This window comes from Tupaia chinensis, unplaced genomic scaffold (genome assembly GCF_000334495.1).
Source record: "Tupaia chinensis unplaced genomic scaffold, TupChi_1.0 Scaffold000492_1, whole genome shotgun sequence".
NCBI lineage: Eukaryota > Metazoa > Chordata > Mammalia > Scandentia > Tupaiidae > Tupaia > Tupaia belangeri.
In genome coordinates this window covers 238369-256782 of record NW_006160004.1, presented here as the reverse complement: position 1 = coordinate 256782, position 18414 = coordinate 238369, and the positions used below count along the sequence as shown (strand labels likewise).

The 18414-nt window shown below is 49.8% G+C and overlaps 1 protein-coding gene across 4 annotated transcripts in view; it reads left to right on the top strand.

Moving 5' to 3' along the window:
- SLC37A1 (solute carrier family 37 member 1) overlaps positions 1–18414 on the top strand; it is an 81565-nt gene that overhangs the window by 20134 nt on the left and 43017 nt on the right. For all 4 annotated transcript variants that reach the window (XM_027774897.1, XM_027774896.1, XM_014590859.2 and 1 more), the window contains 6 exons: positions 4691–4820; positions 5464–5542; positions 8422–8557; positions 11425–11501; positions 13320–13486; positions 18062–18099. In XM_027774897.1, coding sequence (XP_027630698.1) covers positions 4691–4820; positions 5464–5542; positions 8422–8557; positions 11425–11501; positions 13320–13486; positions 18062–18099 — 627 coding nt within the window. The remainder of the gene's footprint in view (positions 1–4690; positions 4821–5463; positions 5543–8421; positions 8558–11424; positions 11502–13319; positions 13487–18061; positions 18100–18414) is intronic.

Genomic DNA, 18414 nt, shown 5'->3' with positions numbered 1-18414 from the left:
TTTCTCTGTCTTCCTCCAGCCCATTGGCACCGTGCTTCTCCCACCTGACCCTCTGAACACACAGTGCTTTGCTGTATGCTGTTGCTGTTCTGTCGTGGGCAACATGGATGCTGTTAAACTGTCAGTGACCATCTGCTCAGTGTCCATCCTGCCTGTCACCTCTGGTCTATCTTTAGCATATTGTTTGGTTGCCACAGTTTTTTGTTTTGTTTTGTTTTTTGTTTGTTTGTTTGTTTTTGCCAGAGGAAGTGTGTCCTTTTCAGGAGGAGAGAGGGAGAAGGTGGGAAAGCACCCCTCATAGAGAATGATCATGCCATAATTCTTTCTCCTTCATTCCTTCCTCCTTTTGGAATTTTGAGCATGTAAACATACGTGCCTAGCATGTTTCTTAAGCCACCAGATCTGGATGGTGTTGTTGGATGAGGGTCTAACATCCTGGTCTAGAAACCCAAAGCAAGTCCAACTTCTTGCCACTCAACAAAAACAGAGAAGCAAAATTGTTGATGAGAGAGGAAAGGAAAATTCCCTGTGGCCACACAGGGAAGATGTAAGAATATCTTTGACTGGCCTGCCAACTTACAGGTGTTTTTGTAAGGGAACGGGGACACTACGGGGCTAATGGCTATCTATAGAAAAGTATAGCTCAGACTAATTTTTAGGCAGGGGAGGCTCACAAATAAGTAATTATTCTTTTTTTAAAAAACTCTCTAATTTTTAAAATTGTTATTGTTTTAATTTATTTTATACAACCGCTGTACACCACTATAGCTTGTAAATGAATTTACCCAACATGAATACACTTCACACCAGTCCAGTTAAAGATATCATACGCATTATCGTCAACAGACAATCCTCCATTTCCGTGTCCCTTAAATGTCCTCTTTGAGACAGGAGTTTGAGTCTTAGCTAAGGGGTACCGTCAGAGGATCCATCTTCAAAGACAGGAGTTTCAGCTTGTTGTTGGGGCAGACCATCCCTTGCTTCAGTTCCAGGATGGCTGCCTGTCTCCTTGGAGCTCCTGTGAGAATCCACAAAGAGTAGGCTGAGAGCAAAATAGTTTTTTATTTTAACAAGATGGTCAACTGGCTAAACAGGGCCTAGCCACACTGGGGGCAGCCAGATGGGATCCATCTGCCTTAGCCACCATGCCAGACTGATCAATGTTAAGTAACTAAACAGTTTTAAATAACTGCCTACTGACAGGTTGATTAATTTTGTGTTATTGCTGAAAGACACTCGTAATTTGCATAGGAAAAAGATTTTTTTTGGCGCAGAAACATAATTTGCAAAGAAAACTGCTTTGGTGAAAGCAGATGCTTCCCAAAGGACTCTTCAACCCCTCCCTTGATGTTCGGACAAGGATGTCATGGCCAAGGGAGACTCATGTGTTTCACCTGAGCACCATGATGAGAACTAGTTCACCTACAGAACTTTTTTTTATCAGTTCATCTTACTTCAGTTAATTGTCCCTCAAGCACCAGGTTTTGGGGATAAAATTCATTGAAATATTGAAATACAGTAATATTATTGAAAAGTAGTATGTGGTTATTTACGTGTCTTCAGAACCCTTTATGCAGGAGTCTGATTAAGTCTTACATTGCTTTTGCTGCAGCCTTCTTCGAGGGCTTCCTCTAGGGCTGTGAGGTTGGGAGTAGAGACTGCATTTCTTTTCTTTTTTTTTTTTCTTTCTTCCTAGAGGGTACATGTGCTCACCAGAGAGAGACAGAGAGAGGGAGAGGAAAAAGCCCCTGCCATGGGGCCTGATCATTCCACAGTCTCTTCTCTCTCTCTCTCTTTCTCTTTCCTTTTAGGATTTTGGGCACCCAGTGGTATTTCTCAAGCCCCTGCATTAGGGACTCGAACCACACAGTTGGCCACATGGGATCCAGCTGCCTTAACCATCAGGTCACAGAGCCGGCCGAGAGAGCATTTTGAATGTGAAAGAGCAGACTTGGAGAGGGGCAGGCTGAGGAGGTGGCTGGGGGTCAGAGGCTGAGTAGAGTCCACTTGCAGGTGAACACCCTGTATTCACAGACGCCAGCTACTAACCTTTCAAGGAGGCTGTGGAGAGTGCTGTCCCCATCCCTGCAGCGCCACTCTGACCCGGGCACTATTGTCCTGATACCATAAGTGATGGCCAGGGGTGTAAGTGATGTCACCAAGGTTGCAGGCCAGCCCAGGGGATCAAGGGTCCTAGTTCAGGTCTGTCTGTATCCAAAGCTCATGTTCCTGACCAGGATGCTAGGCCCCTCCTCCTCGTGGAACGAACCAAGAAAGGCTTTTTGCTCACTTAGGAAACCAAACGGGACCGCTTCTAATTTATTATCTTTTCCAAGGGTGGTTTCTCCCTAGAAATATTAAATGATGAAAGAGGATGTGAACATCCTGTTCTGAGCAACGGTCCGCAGCATTTTTTCTCCCTTGCCCTGTTTAAGGCTAACATTAGAAGTCTGACTTAAGCCCTGCACATGGTTCTTCCTCAGTCAGGGGGTCCCTTCCCTCCCTACCTGTGGCTTTCCTTGGTCAGAGGTGAATTGAGCAGTTACAGTTAAGTTTCTTTAAAAAAAAAAAAAAAAGGAATTTTTAAATCTAATTTTATCTATTCATTCATTTTATTTTAATTTGGCCAGAGAGAGACACACACAGAGAGAAAGAGAGAGAGGGAAAGTGAGAAAGCAAGCCGCCAGGTCCAGGACTCGAACTGTGGTTAGCCATGTGGGAGTGTCCAGCACCTTAACCACCATGGCACCACCACCTGCTGGTCCCTGTGACAGTTAAGCTTCTTGGCTTCCCTGAAAAGTGGCAGGGAAGGTGGGCACAGGCACTGACTCCTGAAGGAAGATGGCAGGCGAATGGGGAAGGGCTGAAGGCACCCGGCCCTGGGTCCACACCAGACCGTGCAGGCACAGCCCTTCCTGCCCCCCATTGGCTGCAGGTGGGGCAGCTAAGGGCTCTGGGCAGTTAGGGACCAACTGACAGCACCCCCGCTCTAGGTGCCAGAGACCAGCACCTTCAGAGAGGACAGCTCTGCTGGGGAATCCTGTCTGGCAGATAACCACTTGGAATTGGTAAACCAGAGCCCTCGGCTAGATGTTTAGGGCAGTATTTAAATTATAGCAGGACAGCCTGGGGATGGTGACAAAGCTGTGTGACTACAGAGCAGCAGAGTCTTGTGCACCATGCCAGGGCTCAGTGAGGCATGCCCAAGGGCAGCCAGCTACGAACCAGGGTGTCCAGCCCAGGCTGACCTTGGCCTTCTTTGGCCGCTTCTTCCTAAGGAGGTGGAGAAGGCTTCTGGCTGCTGCCAACCTGCAGACAGGGCTGGCTCCTGCCTGCTGTGTTGTGCCCTGATCTGGAGCCATCTTTCTGCACACCCTGCAGGGCCCCTGACCTCTCTCGGGGTCCAGCTCACTAGAGGATGCCTCTCTGGTCTCAAAGGCATTGAAAGGGCTTGTGGTTCCCCTAAGGGCCACCACTATGACCACAAGATCCCCCTCTCCACTCTCACTCACACCTAATGGAACAGTTTACCTAAGCCATGTGTGGCACAAAACCATTATTAAAGAAACCACCAAGCTAGTGGGCAGAGGGAGTGAGTATGGCCACCAGGACAAGGGACATAGAGGTGACCTGCCCCTCAGTTTCTCCTACAGGCTGGCTCCAGCTGTCATATGGCACTCCCTAAAAGCATCAGTTCCTCTTCCCAGGGAAAACCTGAGATCTGCTCACGCCCCTTGGTACTCACCTCTGCACCCAGAGGTCACATTTCTTGGCCTTATGCTAAGTGTGGTGTTCAGCATCATGGATGTGTGAGCAGCGGCCCTGCATGCAGATGGGGAGACCAAGGCAGGGGCTGCGAGTGGCTTGCTTGCACGGCCTATTGGTTGTCAGGTTCCCAGGCTACAGTGTCCTTTTCACCTGACTTTCAAGCGAGCACTTCCTCTCTGGTCCTGCCTGCTAATTCTGTGACCAGGTTGGTGGTTGGTGTTTTTTATTTTTATTTTTGTTTTTCTTTCTTTCTTTCTTTCTTTTTTTTTTTTTTTTTTTTTTTTTTTTTTTTTATTTATGTTTTTTTTGTAATTAAGGTATGATTTGCACCTGATCAAGTGCACGAATCTTTAGTGTCGTCTCCTAGGTGTGACCCTTCCAGCTCCCAGAAAGCTCCTGTGCCCTGTCCCTGTGGTTACCTTCCTCCAGGTAACCATGATTCTCACCTCTTTCCCAATGGATTTGTTTGTCTGTTCTTGAGCTTCAGATAAATGGAGTCATCTTCCTGTCTGGCTTTTTTTGTTAAATACTGTTTGTGAGCTTCACCCTTATGGCTGCATGTACCTGCTACGTGCTCTTTTTCACTGGTGTGCAGTGTTCAGTTGCTTGTCTGTCCTCCCCTGGTGGCTGCTGACAGAGGACGGCAGGCAGGCTCCCAGCTGGGTGCCGTGTACCAGAGCTGCACCTCCAGCATTCTTGCCTTGGTGGCTATGTGAGTGCTCACACTAGCTGTGTGCTCAACTGTTCCACCATCATGTCAGCTCCCACAGGCAACATGTGGGCCCCACAGGCAGGCTTCGCCTGGAGCCTTATTTCTACTTCAGAGTGTGGCACCCTGAAGAAGATGGCTCCTCCAGTGCACCTGCGCTGAGCCTCACCATCTCTCCTTGCTTCTGTCTCCTTCTCTCCCATTGCATCCCAGGGTGAGCTGCACAAGGACTGCGCCACGTGGGAAGAGACTAATGTGGGACTCAGCCTGAGCAGCCGAGCGGGGTCCACATCCCCCCTCCAGCTCCTGGACAATGAGACTGACTGTGGCTGGGCCCCGTTTGGTGAGTGCTGCATCAGCCCACCCTGCTCATCCTGTGCTTTCAGGGTGCTCCAGGCCCTGGTGTTCTTAGCAGCAGTGATGTGGACCTCAAATGTCACCCATTCCCACAGCAGCTCTCTGCTCCCAGTGGCCACTTGGCTGCCATGTGTCTGCAGAGCCTGTGCACAGCGGTGCTGCTGCCTGGAGTAAGGTTTCTCAGTGCGGAGATCTGTGCAAGATCACTCCATCTGGGTTTGTCAGATGCGGAAGTCAGGACTTGCAGAACGTTCATCTGCAGATGAGAGGAGAGAAATCACAGGTCCTGGGTGGGATGCTGAAAGAAAGCCAAGTCTGGGTTATAGCAGGAAAGGTCATGTGCTCACCCACTGTGCGCCGTGGTCATTCCCCCATCACATGATGTGTGTGCAGTGATTACTGAAAAATGCAGTGACTTCATTTTCCTTAGTAAGAAGCTTAACAGAAGACATCCTCCCATGTCTTCTGTGTGCAGACCCTCCCCGTCCTTGTTTTCTGTGTTCAAAACCACCCTTCTTCACTTTCTGCCTGCCTCAGTGTAGAGAACAGATATTGTGTGTTTTCTATCCCTGCTCCAGAACATGAGCTAGACGGTACTGAACTTTACCTGTTGGTCTTTAACTCTGTAGATAAGAACAACTATCAGCAGTTGCTTGGGGCCCTGGATTACTCCTTCCTGTGTGCATATGCCATCGGGATGTATCTGAGGTAGGTCTGCCGGAGTTCTCCAGACCCTTCCTGGTTGTCTAGTTCATCCAGCACAGGTTTCAGCTGTGCAGGAGGACCCAGGAGGCAGGAGATAGGCCACTGCTCCCTTAGAGACAGAGGAGGTAAAAGCCATTGTGGTGCTGTGTCTGCAGGTAGGACCTTGCAGCAGAGGGCTTAGAGCCCCAAATGTTCTGCTTATTGGACACATTCTGGCTCCGCTCCCTGCCCTGAGGTGTGTCTGCACCGCACAGCCTGCCGATCCTGGGCTGCGGTCCTTCAGGAGCAGGGTGCTAGATGTGCCACACGGTGCTCAGCAGAGCACGCCCTCTCCTGTGCTTCCAGTGGCTGCCATCTGTTTACACATCCCAAGTGATTAATTAGTTCCACCGGGTGCTCAGACAATTGAAGCAGCGTGCACTGGACACCTTGGCCTAGATGTCAGCCTGGCCCCAGACAGGGCCCTGAGTGTAGCAGAGGTGGCCTGGCTGGTGGGTGGGGCATGAATTCCAGAGACAGACAGCTTGGATCGAAGTCCTACACCACTTGCTGTGTGTGGTCTTGGACAAGCACTGTATGCCTTTGGGTCTCAGGTTCTCCTTTGCAAAATGAGGGGCATAGTAGTTCTGCATCATAGGGTTGTAGTGAGAAGTAGGTGAGTTAATGCATGGAGAGACACATGGGATATTCCAGCCCATCCTGAACTGATCTGAGTGGGTGGTAAATGTTATCTGGCTTATTGGACGTGCGGGTGGCTAATGGGACATGGATATTGTGTCAGTTCAGCCAGGTTTCAAAAAGCGTTGTAGGGACTAAGGTCTTTCATTCCTAAAGACTTTTGTTCAGAGACTAGGAGATCTTTAGAGGGTTGAGAATTTCAGGGATCCCTGTGAACATGTAGCTTCTTCCCTGAGGCCCACCCAGAGTTTGGGATGATAAAGACCTGGGCCTGCTCCCTGGCTCAGGGCCCTCGCAGTGGTTGGTGCCCATCAGGCAGTTTCTGCTGATGGAGTGCATAGTCTCTCCTCATCCAACGTGCTCCTTTACTGTAAAGAATTATCTGGCCCAAACATCAATGGTGCAGAGGTTCAGAAACCACAGTTTAAGTAAGTAAAGTGGTTATATTGTTGCTTGTTTATTGGCAGCAGTAATTTTTTATGCAGCTCCTCAAGGAGGTTGTTAAAATTCTGTCTGATGTGAAATCTATACGTAGACTCGTGACCGAAGGGAGGGCACTCACTGCTTCATTGAGGGCTACTCAGTGTGACAGTTCGGTACAATGACTGGTGGGATTGATAGTGCAGTGACCGCCCGAGATCTGGGCAGGTCGTGTTGTCTCATTCAGCGTCTCAGACGAAATCAACATGAGAGGTGCACTCACCAGCCAAATCAGGCCTGGCAGGTTGGAGCAGGCGCAGCGTGTTCTTGAATTGCCATGTGAGATACAGTGTGGAACGGGACCCATCCCCTTAGGCCTTTTCATTATACACTTCAAAGTAGAGATCACCTGGGGACCCAATCTCATGCAGCAAGACGAGAGACTAACGAAGACACTAGTCCTCAGCCCATCTGATTCTGCCACTTGTTCTGTGACCTCAGGCAGGTCAGCCAGCCTCAGGCATTGTCCTAACCTCTGAGTAACTCCTAGCACTAGAATGCTCTGGAGACTATCTATGGTCAGTTTCTGTTCACCTGAAAATTGGACCAGAATGTTATTTATCATTTCAAAATTACTTTCTTCTGCTATAGTGTTTGAAAGACTATTTGCATGAGTCTAGGTGTATCTCTTTTGGGTAAATTGAGAAGGAAAAGCTCTTTGGAGCTTTAGTTCTCGAGGTGAAAGGTGAAAAATTGGAGCTAACCCTGAGTGCTGCTCACAGGCAGGCAGGTGTCATTCTGCATGATACTTCATGTGTATCTGTGTGTGGAAGAGAATGAGACCCACCGAGGTGTTCATGACTGCCAAGGCTCCGAGACACACATACACCACAGCTGCGGTATGCTCTGCAGCTCTCGTACTCGTGGGGCACGGGTTAAGTCACAGCACAGTGACGTTTCCCACGAAGCAGTAAAGGACACATTTTGTGTAGCAGTAGGCAGTGCTGCGATGAAGCTAGGGCCTGTGAAACGACATCCCGTGAGGGAGCTGCAGACTTGTCCTCTCACTGCCATCCCGCTGTTCCAGCGAGTATCCACGTGGACCAGGCATGCGACCACATGTCTCTCCCGAGCCCCTAAACAGCCCTAGAAGGTAGGACTCCACAGAAGTCAGTTCATTATCGAGTCATGTTGCTGTTGGAAAGGTTGGGGGAGACAGGAGCCCCATGTTTCAGACCTCAGCCTACCATCTTCCCTCTTTAAAACAGGGAAGCAGGGGAGGTGGTAGTGGGCAGGAAGCTGAGTGTCATGACCCCCGCGCCCATTCAGCCAGCAGATGAATGCAGGTGACTCGTCAGAGGTCACCAGTGACCCCTTTCCATGGCGTTTGTCTGTAGTCTGACAGTTGGGATTTTCAAGTATTATATACATTAACTGATAGTGCTTACACAGAAGCAGGGTTAACCGGCAGGACAAGTCCTTATTTTCTCTCCTTGGCAGCTATCTTAGGGAAGTCACTGAATTTTGAGTTTGATTATTAGACAGTTCATGGCTTTTAGTAGAAATAGAAGGTCTTACAAAATGCTGTCAATTGCCTGTTTCTGGTTAATAACTGCTAACTACTCTGTAGGGGAAGGGTTGTTTGGGTCTTCCTGGAAATTGTAAGGCTCCAGAGTTCTGAAAGCTCAGAGAACAGCATGAAAACATCCGGAAAGAGCGGGTGGGTCACGTACGTGGGTGTGTTTGTTTTCTCATGTTTGTCTTTCCTTTTCCTTCACCCCCAGTGGTATAATAGGGGAACGCCTGCCGATTAGGTATTACCTAACCTTCGGGATGCTCGCCAGCGGAGCCTTTACAGCCCTGTTTGGATTGGGGTATTTCTATAATATCCACAACTTGGGATTCTACGTGGTGACTCAGGTAAGGGTTTAGGTCCATGGCTCACTGAACAGGATGGGGTGTTGATTCACAGAACCACGCCTCTGTCAACAGAGAAGACACAGGTGAAGGGAGAAGGCGGAACTGCCCCGCCCGAGGTCAGGGTGAGCTGGCATGTCAAGTCCCTCCTCTCTCTTCTCTCAACTCCCAGCAGCCAGGAGACTTTCCTGTTTCAGAGTGGCCTCTGAGAATCCTGTGGTCCATGAAGTCACCCTGTCTTCATCTGGATGAGTCTGAGATGTTCTATCTTGTGACATGTGTGACTGCTCAGAGCTGGGGAGGGGGCTGTTACTGGCTGGGCCCATAGCTGGAGTCACACCAAAAGCAGTGGCAGGGGAGTTCCCACCGGAGAGTATCCCAGACCATGCTGAGCTGGGGCCAGGTAGGTTTTGAAAGAAAGACCTACTAAATGCCAGTAGGTCCCATCCCAAGTGCTTATTAGAGGAGCTTACATAGACGGGAGCTGCAGCTGGTCCTCAGACAGCCAGATAGGGATGTCCTACCCCCTATGTCCACCGTGTCCACTCAGAGCCCCATATGAGCTGATCTGAGGGTTTGAGGAATTTAGCTCAGGGCCAGGGCTGGCTCCTTTCAGTGTTTTCCGTGCTTGGGTGTGTTCAGCCCCAGCTGGTGGTCAACCCTGCAAGGGGAACAAGCCGCTGGCCTAGCTACTGAGCAGCCATGGCACTTGGCATTTCTCAGGACACAGGAAAGAATAGGGGCACTGGGGACCCTACAGAGGGCTGTGGTTGTGACCAGGTAGAAGGAAGGGCTGGCTTTGGGGTCTTTAGTAACACAGTGGGGAGGGAGGGGTGTCCTGGAGGTACCAGAGGAGAAAGGCCCAAAGGCCCACTGGAGAGCAGCTTTGTGGATAAATGTAGACTAGGATGGAAATTGACTGAGAGCCACGATACTCAGTTCTTGTCTTGTGATCCTTCTGAAGCTCTCCAAGTAGCCTAAGGGATGTTGTTATAAAACCATCAAAGCAAACTGTATTTCAGTTTGCTTTTCAAGATTTTGCCTTAACTTTTGAAAAAGTTTGGCTGTTTTAATTGTAAAAGTGATTTGCACTAGTATAATAATATGAAGAATTAGAAGGAAGGAGAAAACAGTTTCCCAGAGTCCCAGCATATTCATGGAGTGAAGGCCAAGCCTGGTTGGTCCAGAGGTGGCCAGAGGGAGACCAGCAACTCCCAGCATCTCCTGACGGTTCAGTGCCAGCGAGACTGGCAGAACTGGGCTAGACTCCGTTCCACGTGCCATGCAGTTCCTCTCTCTTCTCAGACACTAAAGCAAACCTATTCACCAACAAGGGTCTTCAACAAGGGTGTGGAAATCACACATTATGAAAAATCCATACATGGATTTCAATTCTTTCTGTACCAAAATTAGTGCATGCTTCAATTCCATTTTTCTGCAAACTCCTTTGAATAGTTTATCCCATGAGTGAGAGAAATAGAAAATCAGAAGAGAGAGCATAGCTCTCCACCAGGGTCCTAACACCTCAGTCTGCCTCCAGCCTCAGCCAGCCAAGGCCCTGAACACTGGGGTACCTGGTGTACTTAGAGAAGTCTCTGGATTTGAACCAGCAACGTTCCCATGTGCTCAGCCTCACAGAATCTCACATTTTCCTGCTCTACCAATCATCCACTGCCTCCGTGAACTTTGTCTTTTTTTTTTTTTTTTTGAAGAGGTTTTTGCTACAGGGCACATGTGCTGGCCAGAAAGACAGAGAAGACAGAGATAGAAAGTGAGAAATTACCCCCCCAGGGGATGGCCACGCCACAACTCCTTCTCCTCCATTCTCCTCTCGGGATCTTGGGCACACATGCACACATACTCGGCGTGAGTTTAAGCTACTGGGTTTGGGACTCAAACCGTGGTCGACCACATGGGAGTCCAGTGACATAGCCATTATGCCATCTGCTGGTCCCCGTCCGTGAATTTTTTGAAGCCCCCTCAAGTATGCCTTTTTTAAATAGAAGTCCCTTCTTAAAACTCAACTGAGGATATTTTGAAAAGCACAGAAATAGTCTCCAGGTGCTATGTTAAGGTGGTGTTTATCTCAGAATACGACAGTCATGCATGGCACAGTAAGAGAAAACATGCAAATCACAAGCCATAACTACAGTACAATTCCATAAACAGTTCTAGAGAAAGAAAGGTCTTCTCTCTCTATACTGATCTTAGACTTGTAGGAGACTGGGAAGCCTGGCCCCAAGATGTTAGTAGACATTGTCTCCTGGTAATGGAGTCCTAGCTAGGTATTGTTTTATTTTCTTTGTTTTTCTTATGCGTTACTTTTAGTATTTTTTTAAAGTGTATATTTACAAATGTATATAAGTGAGTATATGTAGGTGTGTGTGTATAGATATATATATAGAGAGAGAGAGAGAAAGAGAGATACACTTTTTTTTTCCTTTAGGTTTTTGCCATAGGGCACAATGTGCTCTCTAGAGAGAGAAAGAGAGAGGGAAAGTGAGAAATCCCTCCCCAAGGGGGGGGTGGCCACACTTCAGTCCCTTCTCCATTCTCCTCTAGGGATTTTGGGCACACATGTACATGTGCCTGACGTAATTTTTCAAGCTGCTTGGTCTGGGGCTTGAACCGTGGACAGCCATGTAAGAGTTCAGCTCCCTAACTACCATGCCACCTGCTGGCCCCTACTTCATAAAATATAAATATAAAGTGTATCTGTGGTGCTGAGGCTCTCCTAAAAGCCTCTGCGTGTGGGAGGCTCAGCAATGCTCCCAGACTTCAGGACAGAGGCGCGAGCCTGTGAACCGCCCAAGGGGACTCTCAGGCTCGTGTTCTCCACTAGGTGAGTCCTCTCTCTGTCCCTCCCACAGGTCATCAACGGGCTGGTGCAGACCACTGGCTGGCCCAGCGTCGTCACCTGCCTCGGCAACTGGTTTGGGAAAGGAAGGTGAGAGAAGCAGCTCTCTCCAACTGCTCTTATTCTTTAACAGATTCTGACGAAAAGCAAACCACTTTGTTTTTAGTTCTTTAGATTCATTACAAGCCAAATCCTTTAACTGGTCTCCTGAAAATCAGGTGGTTGAAGCTGTTGCAGGGTGGCTTCTTTGATGATATCCAGGTTCTTAGTGTTTTGGATGACGAATTTAATGATTCACACCAACAGTGAAAGGAAAGGTAGTTTATTAAGTAAAAATGAAATTACCCTCCTGAGAGGTAGGAGCAAGCCTGAGTGGACAGAGAAAGAGTGGCTCAAAAGACCCCAGCAGTTACATGTTATGGTTTTTGTCATAGGACATATGTACTTGCCAGAGAGACAGAGAGAAAGTGAGAAATCACCCCTGAGGGGGGTCCATGTGCAATCCCTTCTTCTCCATTCTCCTCCCAGGATTTTGGCATGCATGTACATGCACCTGGTGTGAGTTTCAAGCTGCTGGATTTGGGACTCAAACCACAGTCGGCCATCTGGAAGTCCAGCACCTTAACCACACGCCACCTGCTGGCCTCAAGGTTATAATTTTTTATCTAGGTTGTGCCAGTTAATCATTGACTGGATGCACTGATTGTTGTCATCTCACTGGCCCTATCAAATGTGGCTGGGCCCACTGATTCATCTCATTGGCTATATGAAATGTGGCTTAATCAGCTAGACATCCCTCACTAATCTCCCACCTACATTACCTTGGATGGGGAATTTTCTGCCCTGATCAGTTTTTCTATCTAACCATAGAGGCAAACTCTCCAGAACCCATATCTGCTTCTATTTGCTAGTTTTCTCCTGCCTCAAAATCTCAGGGTCTGAGGTTCTGATTTTTGCAGTACACCCTGTGTCGTGGACAGGTCCAGTCTGTGTTACTGGCACTGTACCTTTGACCATCACATCGGCCTCACTTGGCCTCCTGGAGGACACCACATCTAGTGTCCCAGCCCTGGCCTTCTGGAACAGAAGCTGCATTTTAAGGGGAAATATGACAAGTCTCGACCTAGCTCACGGAGTATGCAGGGACAGAGCTGGGATTCAGCCTCTGGGGGGTTTGACAACAGTCCAGATTGACTTAGCGAAGTCTGTGTGAAGGCTCAGCCCAGCCAGGCCAGAGGGCAAGGCCTATGGAAGACACCAGACAAGGCGGGGAAGCTAAAATAGGACGCACACTCCCTGAGCCTTATTTAGATATTGCTTCGTTCATCTGCTGTGGGCATCAGCGAGCGCTTCTGTTCACATGACGGTTCACCAGCTGACTGTATTTAGACTGTGGAGGCACACATTTAAATTTCGAGCCTTCCAAGAATTTCAGAAGAGGGCCTCATTCCTTCCTCTTTAATTGTAGAATAAGTAAGCTCAGAGAGAGAAACAGAATGCGTGATGAGACAGCCCAAGGCAAAATACAAATCCATTCCTTGTAAACCTCTCGCAGACACAGTGTCTACGCGCCTATTTCCGTACTTCTACTCTAGTTCTTCCACGTTGCAGGCACTGCTGTGGCTCATTTAAGATTCTCATCTAAGGCACTGGACTCCCACATGGCCAACATCAGTTCGAGTCCCACACCTGGAGGTTTGAAAATCACGCTGGGCACGTGCCAAAATCCCAAAAGGAGAATGAAGGGGAAGGGATTTTAACATGGCCATATCCCTCGGGGGTGATTTCTCTCTGTCTCTCTCTGTCTCTCTGGCAAGTACAGGCACCCCATAGCAAAAACCTTTACAAAAAAGATTCTCATCTAGGCTTCTCAGCACCATTTACCATCTTGTGCTTTGTGTGTCGCAGGCGAGGTCTGATCATGGGGCTCTGGAATTCCCACACCTCCGTGGGCAACATCTTGGGCTCCTTGATTGCTGGCTACTGGGTGTCCACATGCTGGGGCCTGTCCTTCATCGTGCCGGGGGCCATCGTGGCAGCCATGGGGATAGTGTGCTTTCTCTTTCTCATTGAACGTAAGTACACGTGGCCTAAGAGAGGGCTCTGTTTCTGTTTTCCCCAGGGGGTTGGGAGGTGCATTAGGAGAATGGGCTCTTTTCCTCTGCTGGTTCCTGGCACCGGGAGCCTGGCCCTTCTGCCTCCCCAGGTGTTCTTTACACACCAGTCTCCCGGAGAACAATGTGCTCCTCTTCACTGGTGCTTGGGCCCCCTGGTTACATCCTGCTCAGGTCCAGAGTCCACTCTCTTTTATTCTCTTCCTCAATGATATGGGGTTGGGTCTGGGGGAGGAGGAATTATGATGACAAATGCCATACGTGGCGGCTGGCAATAAACCAGTTTGCCATCTGGAACCTTAGCCCTGTGTCCACTCAGCTCAGTGATTAAGCATGAGGCGTGGTCCCCAGTCAGGACAAGGCTTCCAAGAACCACCAGGCTCTGTGCGGGCTTTTGTAACAAAATCAGAGCCACCACTTGGGTGGCTTCTGACAGTCAGAACGGGGGCCCCTCCCTGCCCTGCTGGTTACTGGTGTGGCCCCTGGGTACCATTTCCCTCCCCTCACCCTCCTCTGGGTCAGGGAGGTGGGTACCTTGGTTCCCCAGGACGTTTACTCACTCAGGGGTCAGGTGACCCCTCAGAGCTTGCTCTGTACAGCCAGGTTTGCAGCTCTGTGAGGAAAGTCTCAGGGACTCCTGGGGCGCCCAGAGGGAGGCCCAGCTGCTGTTCTCTGCTCCTTTTTCTGTGGTCTCACTTGTTTTTTTCTTACACACAGTATTAGCCTATTATCATTCCTGATAAATAGTATTTGCCTAGCAAAATATACAGATATATTTAAGATTTTACAGGATCCTCACTACTCACTGTTCCTACTCACAGCAGCATCAGAAATTCCTTCTCACCACTCCTCCTTCCATCCCCCTCCCACACCTCACCTTGTCCTTCTGCATCATCCATGGTTCATGCCAGTCCCCAGCAGGCCCTTGGTCACCCCAGTTGTCTCACTAGCCACTTCCCGGTCCTCTCTCTCACTCGCCTCTCACAGTGCTTCCCTAGGACACTCATCTCCCTCCAGACCCAGAGCGCCCACCCTGCTCCTGCTCCTGCCCCCGCCCTCCTCCTGCAAAGGCCGTCCCCAGGGCTGGCTTGAGGCCCCAGGTGCCTTCTGGCTTGGTCTGTCTGCTTTTCCTCTGGCCGCAGATGTCCCCATGCAGCCCCTGATGCTGGGTGCCTGCACTTGGTATAGGACAGGCCTCTGAGGTCACATTCACCCTCTTTGTTAAAATATCAGGTTGGCTTTACTCCCTGCCTCGGCCTCAAGGCCACCCTCCAGACTCTCCTAAGGATCAGCAAGCCCTGCTCTGTGCTGATTGTCCTTCCTGGGTCACACTGGACTGTGTCCAGAGTGGGCAGGGATGGCTACCCCACACTGAATCCCAGTGCTAGGCCTTGGGCATTCCTCACCTGCCCAAAGCAGAGGGACTTCTCTAGGGTGTGCAGAGGCTTCCCCAGGTCAGAGCTGGCACGTGGCCTACTGTGCCACCTCACCCATGCCGACTTCCTGATTTCAGCCATGAACACCTTGGGTCCTAGGGCTCTGTTCCCATGAGTTTAATTAAGTTTTAAAAATTATATAATATTTTAAAAAGCAAAATGTGTCAGTTGTAAATCTTGTTTTCTCTTACAGAGAGAAAATGCATTTACATGTATTTTTCTCCAATAGTTGTTTAGTTTCTTAGCGTTTCTCAAACCCAGGTCCCAGGAACCTTTCCTGGAGACTGTGAGCACTCTGTCCCTCCAGAGCTGAGCAGCACTCAGGTTTGAGAAACACTGCCGTCAGCACCTTCTCAGCGCTGTCGTTCTGTCTCGTCTGAGCCCTTACCATCTGGTTTCCTCCCGATTAGATTGGCACATAGCCCACTGGTCCTTGGTGACGTGACTCCCAGCCCTCATGGGCCACTGTCTGAGGCACAGCCCATCACATTATGCCTCAGCCCAGCCCCTAATCTTGCCACCAGCAGAGGGCAGACTTTCTTTCTTGCTCCTTCACTCCGCCCTCCCACCCAGGGCTAGGTCCACAGGATGCGGTGCCCACCGCCCCCGCCCCCATATTCTCAGCCTCTCTGGGTCTACACTGTGAAGCCCCCTCAGACATGTCCTAGCTATAGGTCATGTGTGCACATGTCCTTTGAGGTAGAAGCCCAAGAAGAGCCACACAGTGGGGCCTGGCCAAGCCTCATGAAGCATGAGCACCCTGGCTCACCCCTGGGGGTGTCACAGCCTGACAGAGACCTGCAGATGAGCTGGCTAGTGTGACATACCTCGCAGGTAGACCACTGAGCCCTCCCAGGGCACCCACTACATGCGCCTGGTCAGTGGCCTCAGCTCATGGGCCACGCCTAGAGAAGGTGGCAGAACCCTGTGAAGTGTGGCTGTGGGGCTCTGGGCGCCCGCCTACCTTGCGTATGGCATGGAGGGGGAATCTCCACTTGGCAGGCTTGTGCTTGGCTCGTGCGTGCTTGGCACGTACATGCTCCCTCTACAGCCATCCTGTGTCATGCAGGAGGGACACGTGAAGCCTGCAGCTCAGTGTGTTTCCAGGCAGTGAACTGTTTTCTCAAAGGTGATCAAAAGACTCATGCTCTGGGTGGTGGGGAGGCAAGGAGGAAGGGTGTTTAGAGAGGCAGCTTGCCTTCCGGAGCCTGCAGACACCACTGAGGTTCATTTCTGCCAGCGCCAGGGGCTCCAAGCCTCACTGTTGGCTCCACGCTGCGCAGTCACAGGCTGAAGTAATGAGAAGCCTAGTTCTGGTGTTCTGTCCACTTTTCCTCCCTTCCTTGCATCTACATAAAGACATGTTATTCTATATCAAGATGCACATTTTGTCTCCACTAGCAATTTTTTTCTTTTTCTTTTTGGTACTAGAGAACATCTGAGCTCACCAGAGAGAGAAAAAAGAGACAGAAACCATTCCCCAAAGGGGCATGGTCAAGCCCTTACCCCTTCTCCTTCATTTTTCCATCCCAGCAGGATTTTGTGCACGCATGCACACCACATGCACACCTGCTGGGGCCAGGATTTGACCCTTAGCTGAACATGTGAGGTCAGCCCCCTGTGCAGTGCTCAATGGCTACGATGGTGCTGGCCCGCCACTAGCTTTTATTTCTAATGAATTGCAAAGGTTATTCTAACCTCACCCTTCTGATGCACTTTTCATATTTGTGTATTTCCTTCTATACTTTTTTTCTTTTAAATGTGTACCACGTGGCCTGTCAACACAGTCAACACAGTAGACTTCTGTGCTGCTTGTGTTTATTTACCACGTAGTGCATAGTCTCCATAGTCAAAGCGGTGCTCATGTTCCTTCTTACATTTGTTGACGGTGCTCTGCTGTAGCCTTAGACACACGGGCTGGCAGTTGGAAGGGAGGGCCATGTGGGCCATGCAGGGATGGCTGAGCACTGTCCTCACCCCACCAGGTGTGTAGCCTTGGTTAATTAAGTCTTTTTCTTAAACTAATGCTAATTTAGTAAAAGTATAAGGTGGTACCTTGTTTCTTTTTAAAGTAAATGTTGTTGGACCTGGTCCAGTGTTCTAGTAGATAAGGGAACTAGATCCCATGTGGCAGATCACAGTTCTAATCCTAGCCCCAGCAGCTTGAAAAATACATGGGGGTTCAGACATTTGGTGTATGTGCTTGGCTGAGGAGCCAATGGGGCGAAGCTACCATCTGTGGGATTATTACTGAACACCTCTAAGTCAGAATCCCGCCCAGGCGGAACGCGCCGGCGGGCCGTCGGGCGCGCTCCGGCGCGTGCGGCGCGCCCCGCCGCGCGTCGGGACCGGGGTCCGGTGCGGAGAGCCCTTCGTCCCGGGAGCCGGGATGCGGCCGGAAAGGGGGCCGCTCCCTCGCCCGTCACCCAACGCACGTTCGTGGGGAAACCTGGTGCTAAACCATTCGTAGACGACCTGCTTCTGGGTCGGGGTTTCGTACGTAGCAGAGCAGCTCCCTCGCTGCGATCTATTGAGAGTCAGCCCTCGACACAAGGATTTGTAAAATAAAAAATAAAAAAGGAAAAAAAAAATAAAAATACATGGGGCACAGGTGCATGCATGCCCAAATCCCGACAGGCTGGAGAAATGGAGGGGCTGTGGTGTGACCTTACCACACCCAGGTGGGGCTACTATATCCCTCTTTCTCTTACTGTCTCTCTCTGACAAGCACACACACCCTCTGGCAACAACAAAAAAAATCGTTTTGTGTTTATTATGCATACAACATGATGTTGTGGGAGACAGATAGACAGTAAAAAGCAAATTAACATATCCATCAACGCGTGGGAGGCATATAGGCAGTAAAAAGCAAATTAACATATCCATCAACTCAGTTCCCATTTATTTGTTTTGGTGGCAAGGGAGGCTAAACCCACACACTTAGTGTGAATGCCAGGTAGGATATGGTGCTACTACCCCTAGTCCTCATGACACGCACTTGACCTTTAGATTTGAAGGGTCCCGTTATCTTGATTTCACCTGCCATGTGGGTGGGAGTGCTGAGCATTGCACTCACATTGTTGCATGTTTGCTGTTTCAGACCCGAAGGACATCAAGTGCTCCTCCACCCTGCCCACGGTAAGCCCTGCTCCCCTGGTCTTTCTTGTCTCCTGTAGCAGTGTGTTGCTTGCTGCCTGTTGGAATGACTCCCCAGCCTGGTCCTTCTGTGTGGGGTCAGTGGGAAACAAAGGAAATGGGGCCACAGGTCCAACCCTCACATACTAGCAGTTCTAGGAAAGGGTGGGTAATCCCTTATTACCTAATACCCAGACAAGAAGTTTGGTGCAGTCCAGAGTCAGCACTTGGGCAATGGGGGTGACCAGAGGTCAGGTCACCTGGCCAAGCCTCCCCAGGAGTGGAACCTCCTTGTCTTCTCTGGGTGGCCTTGGTGGG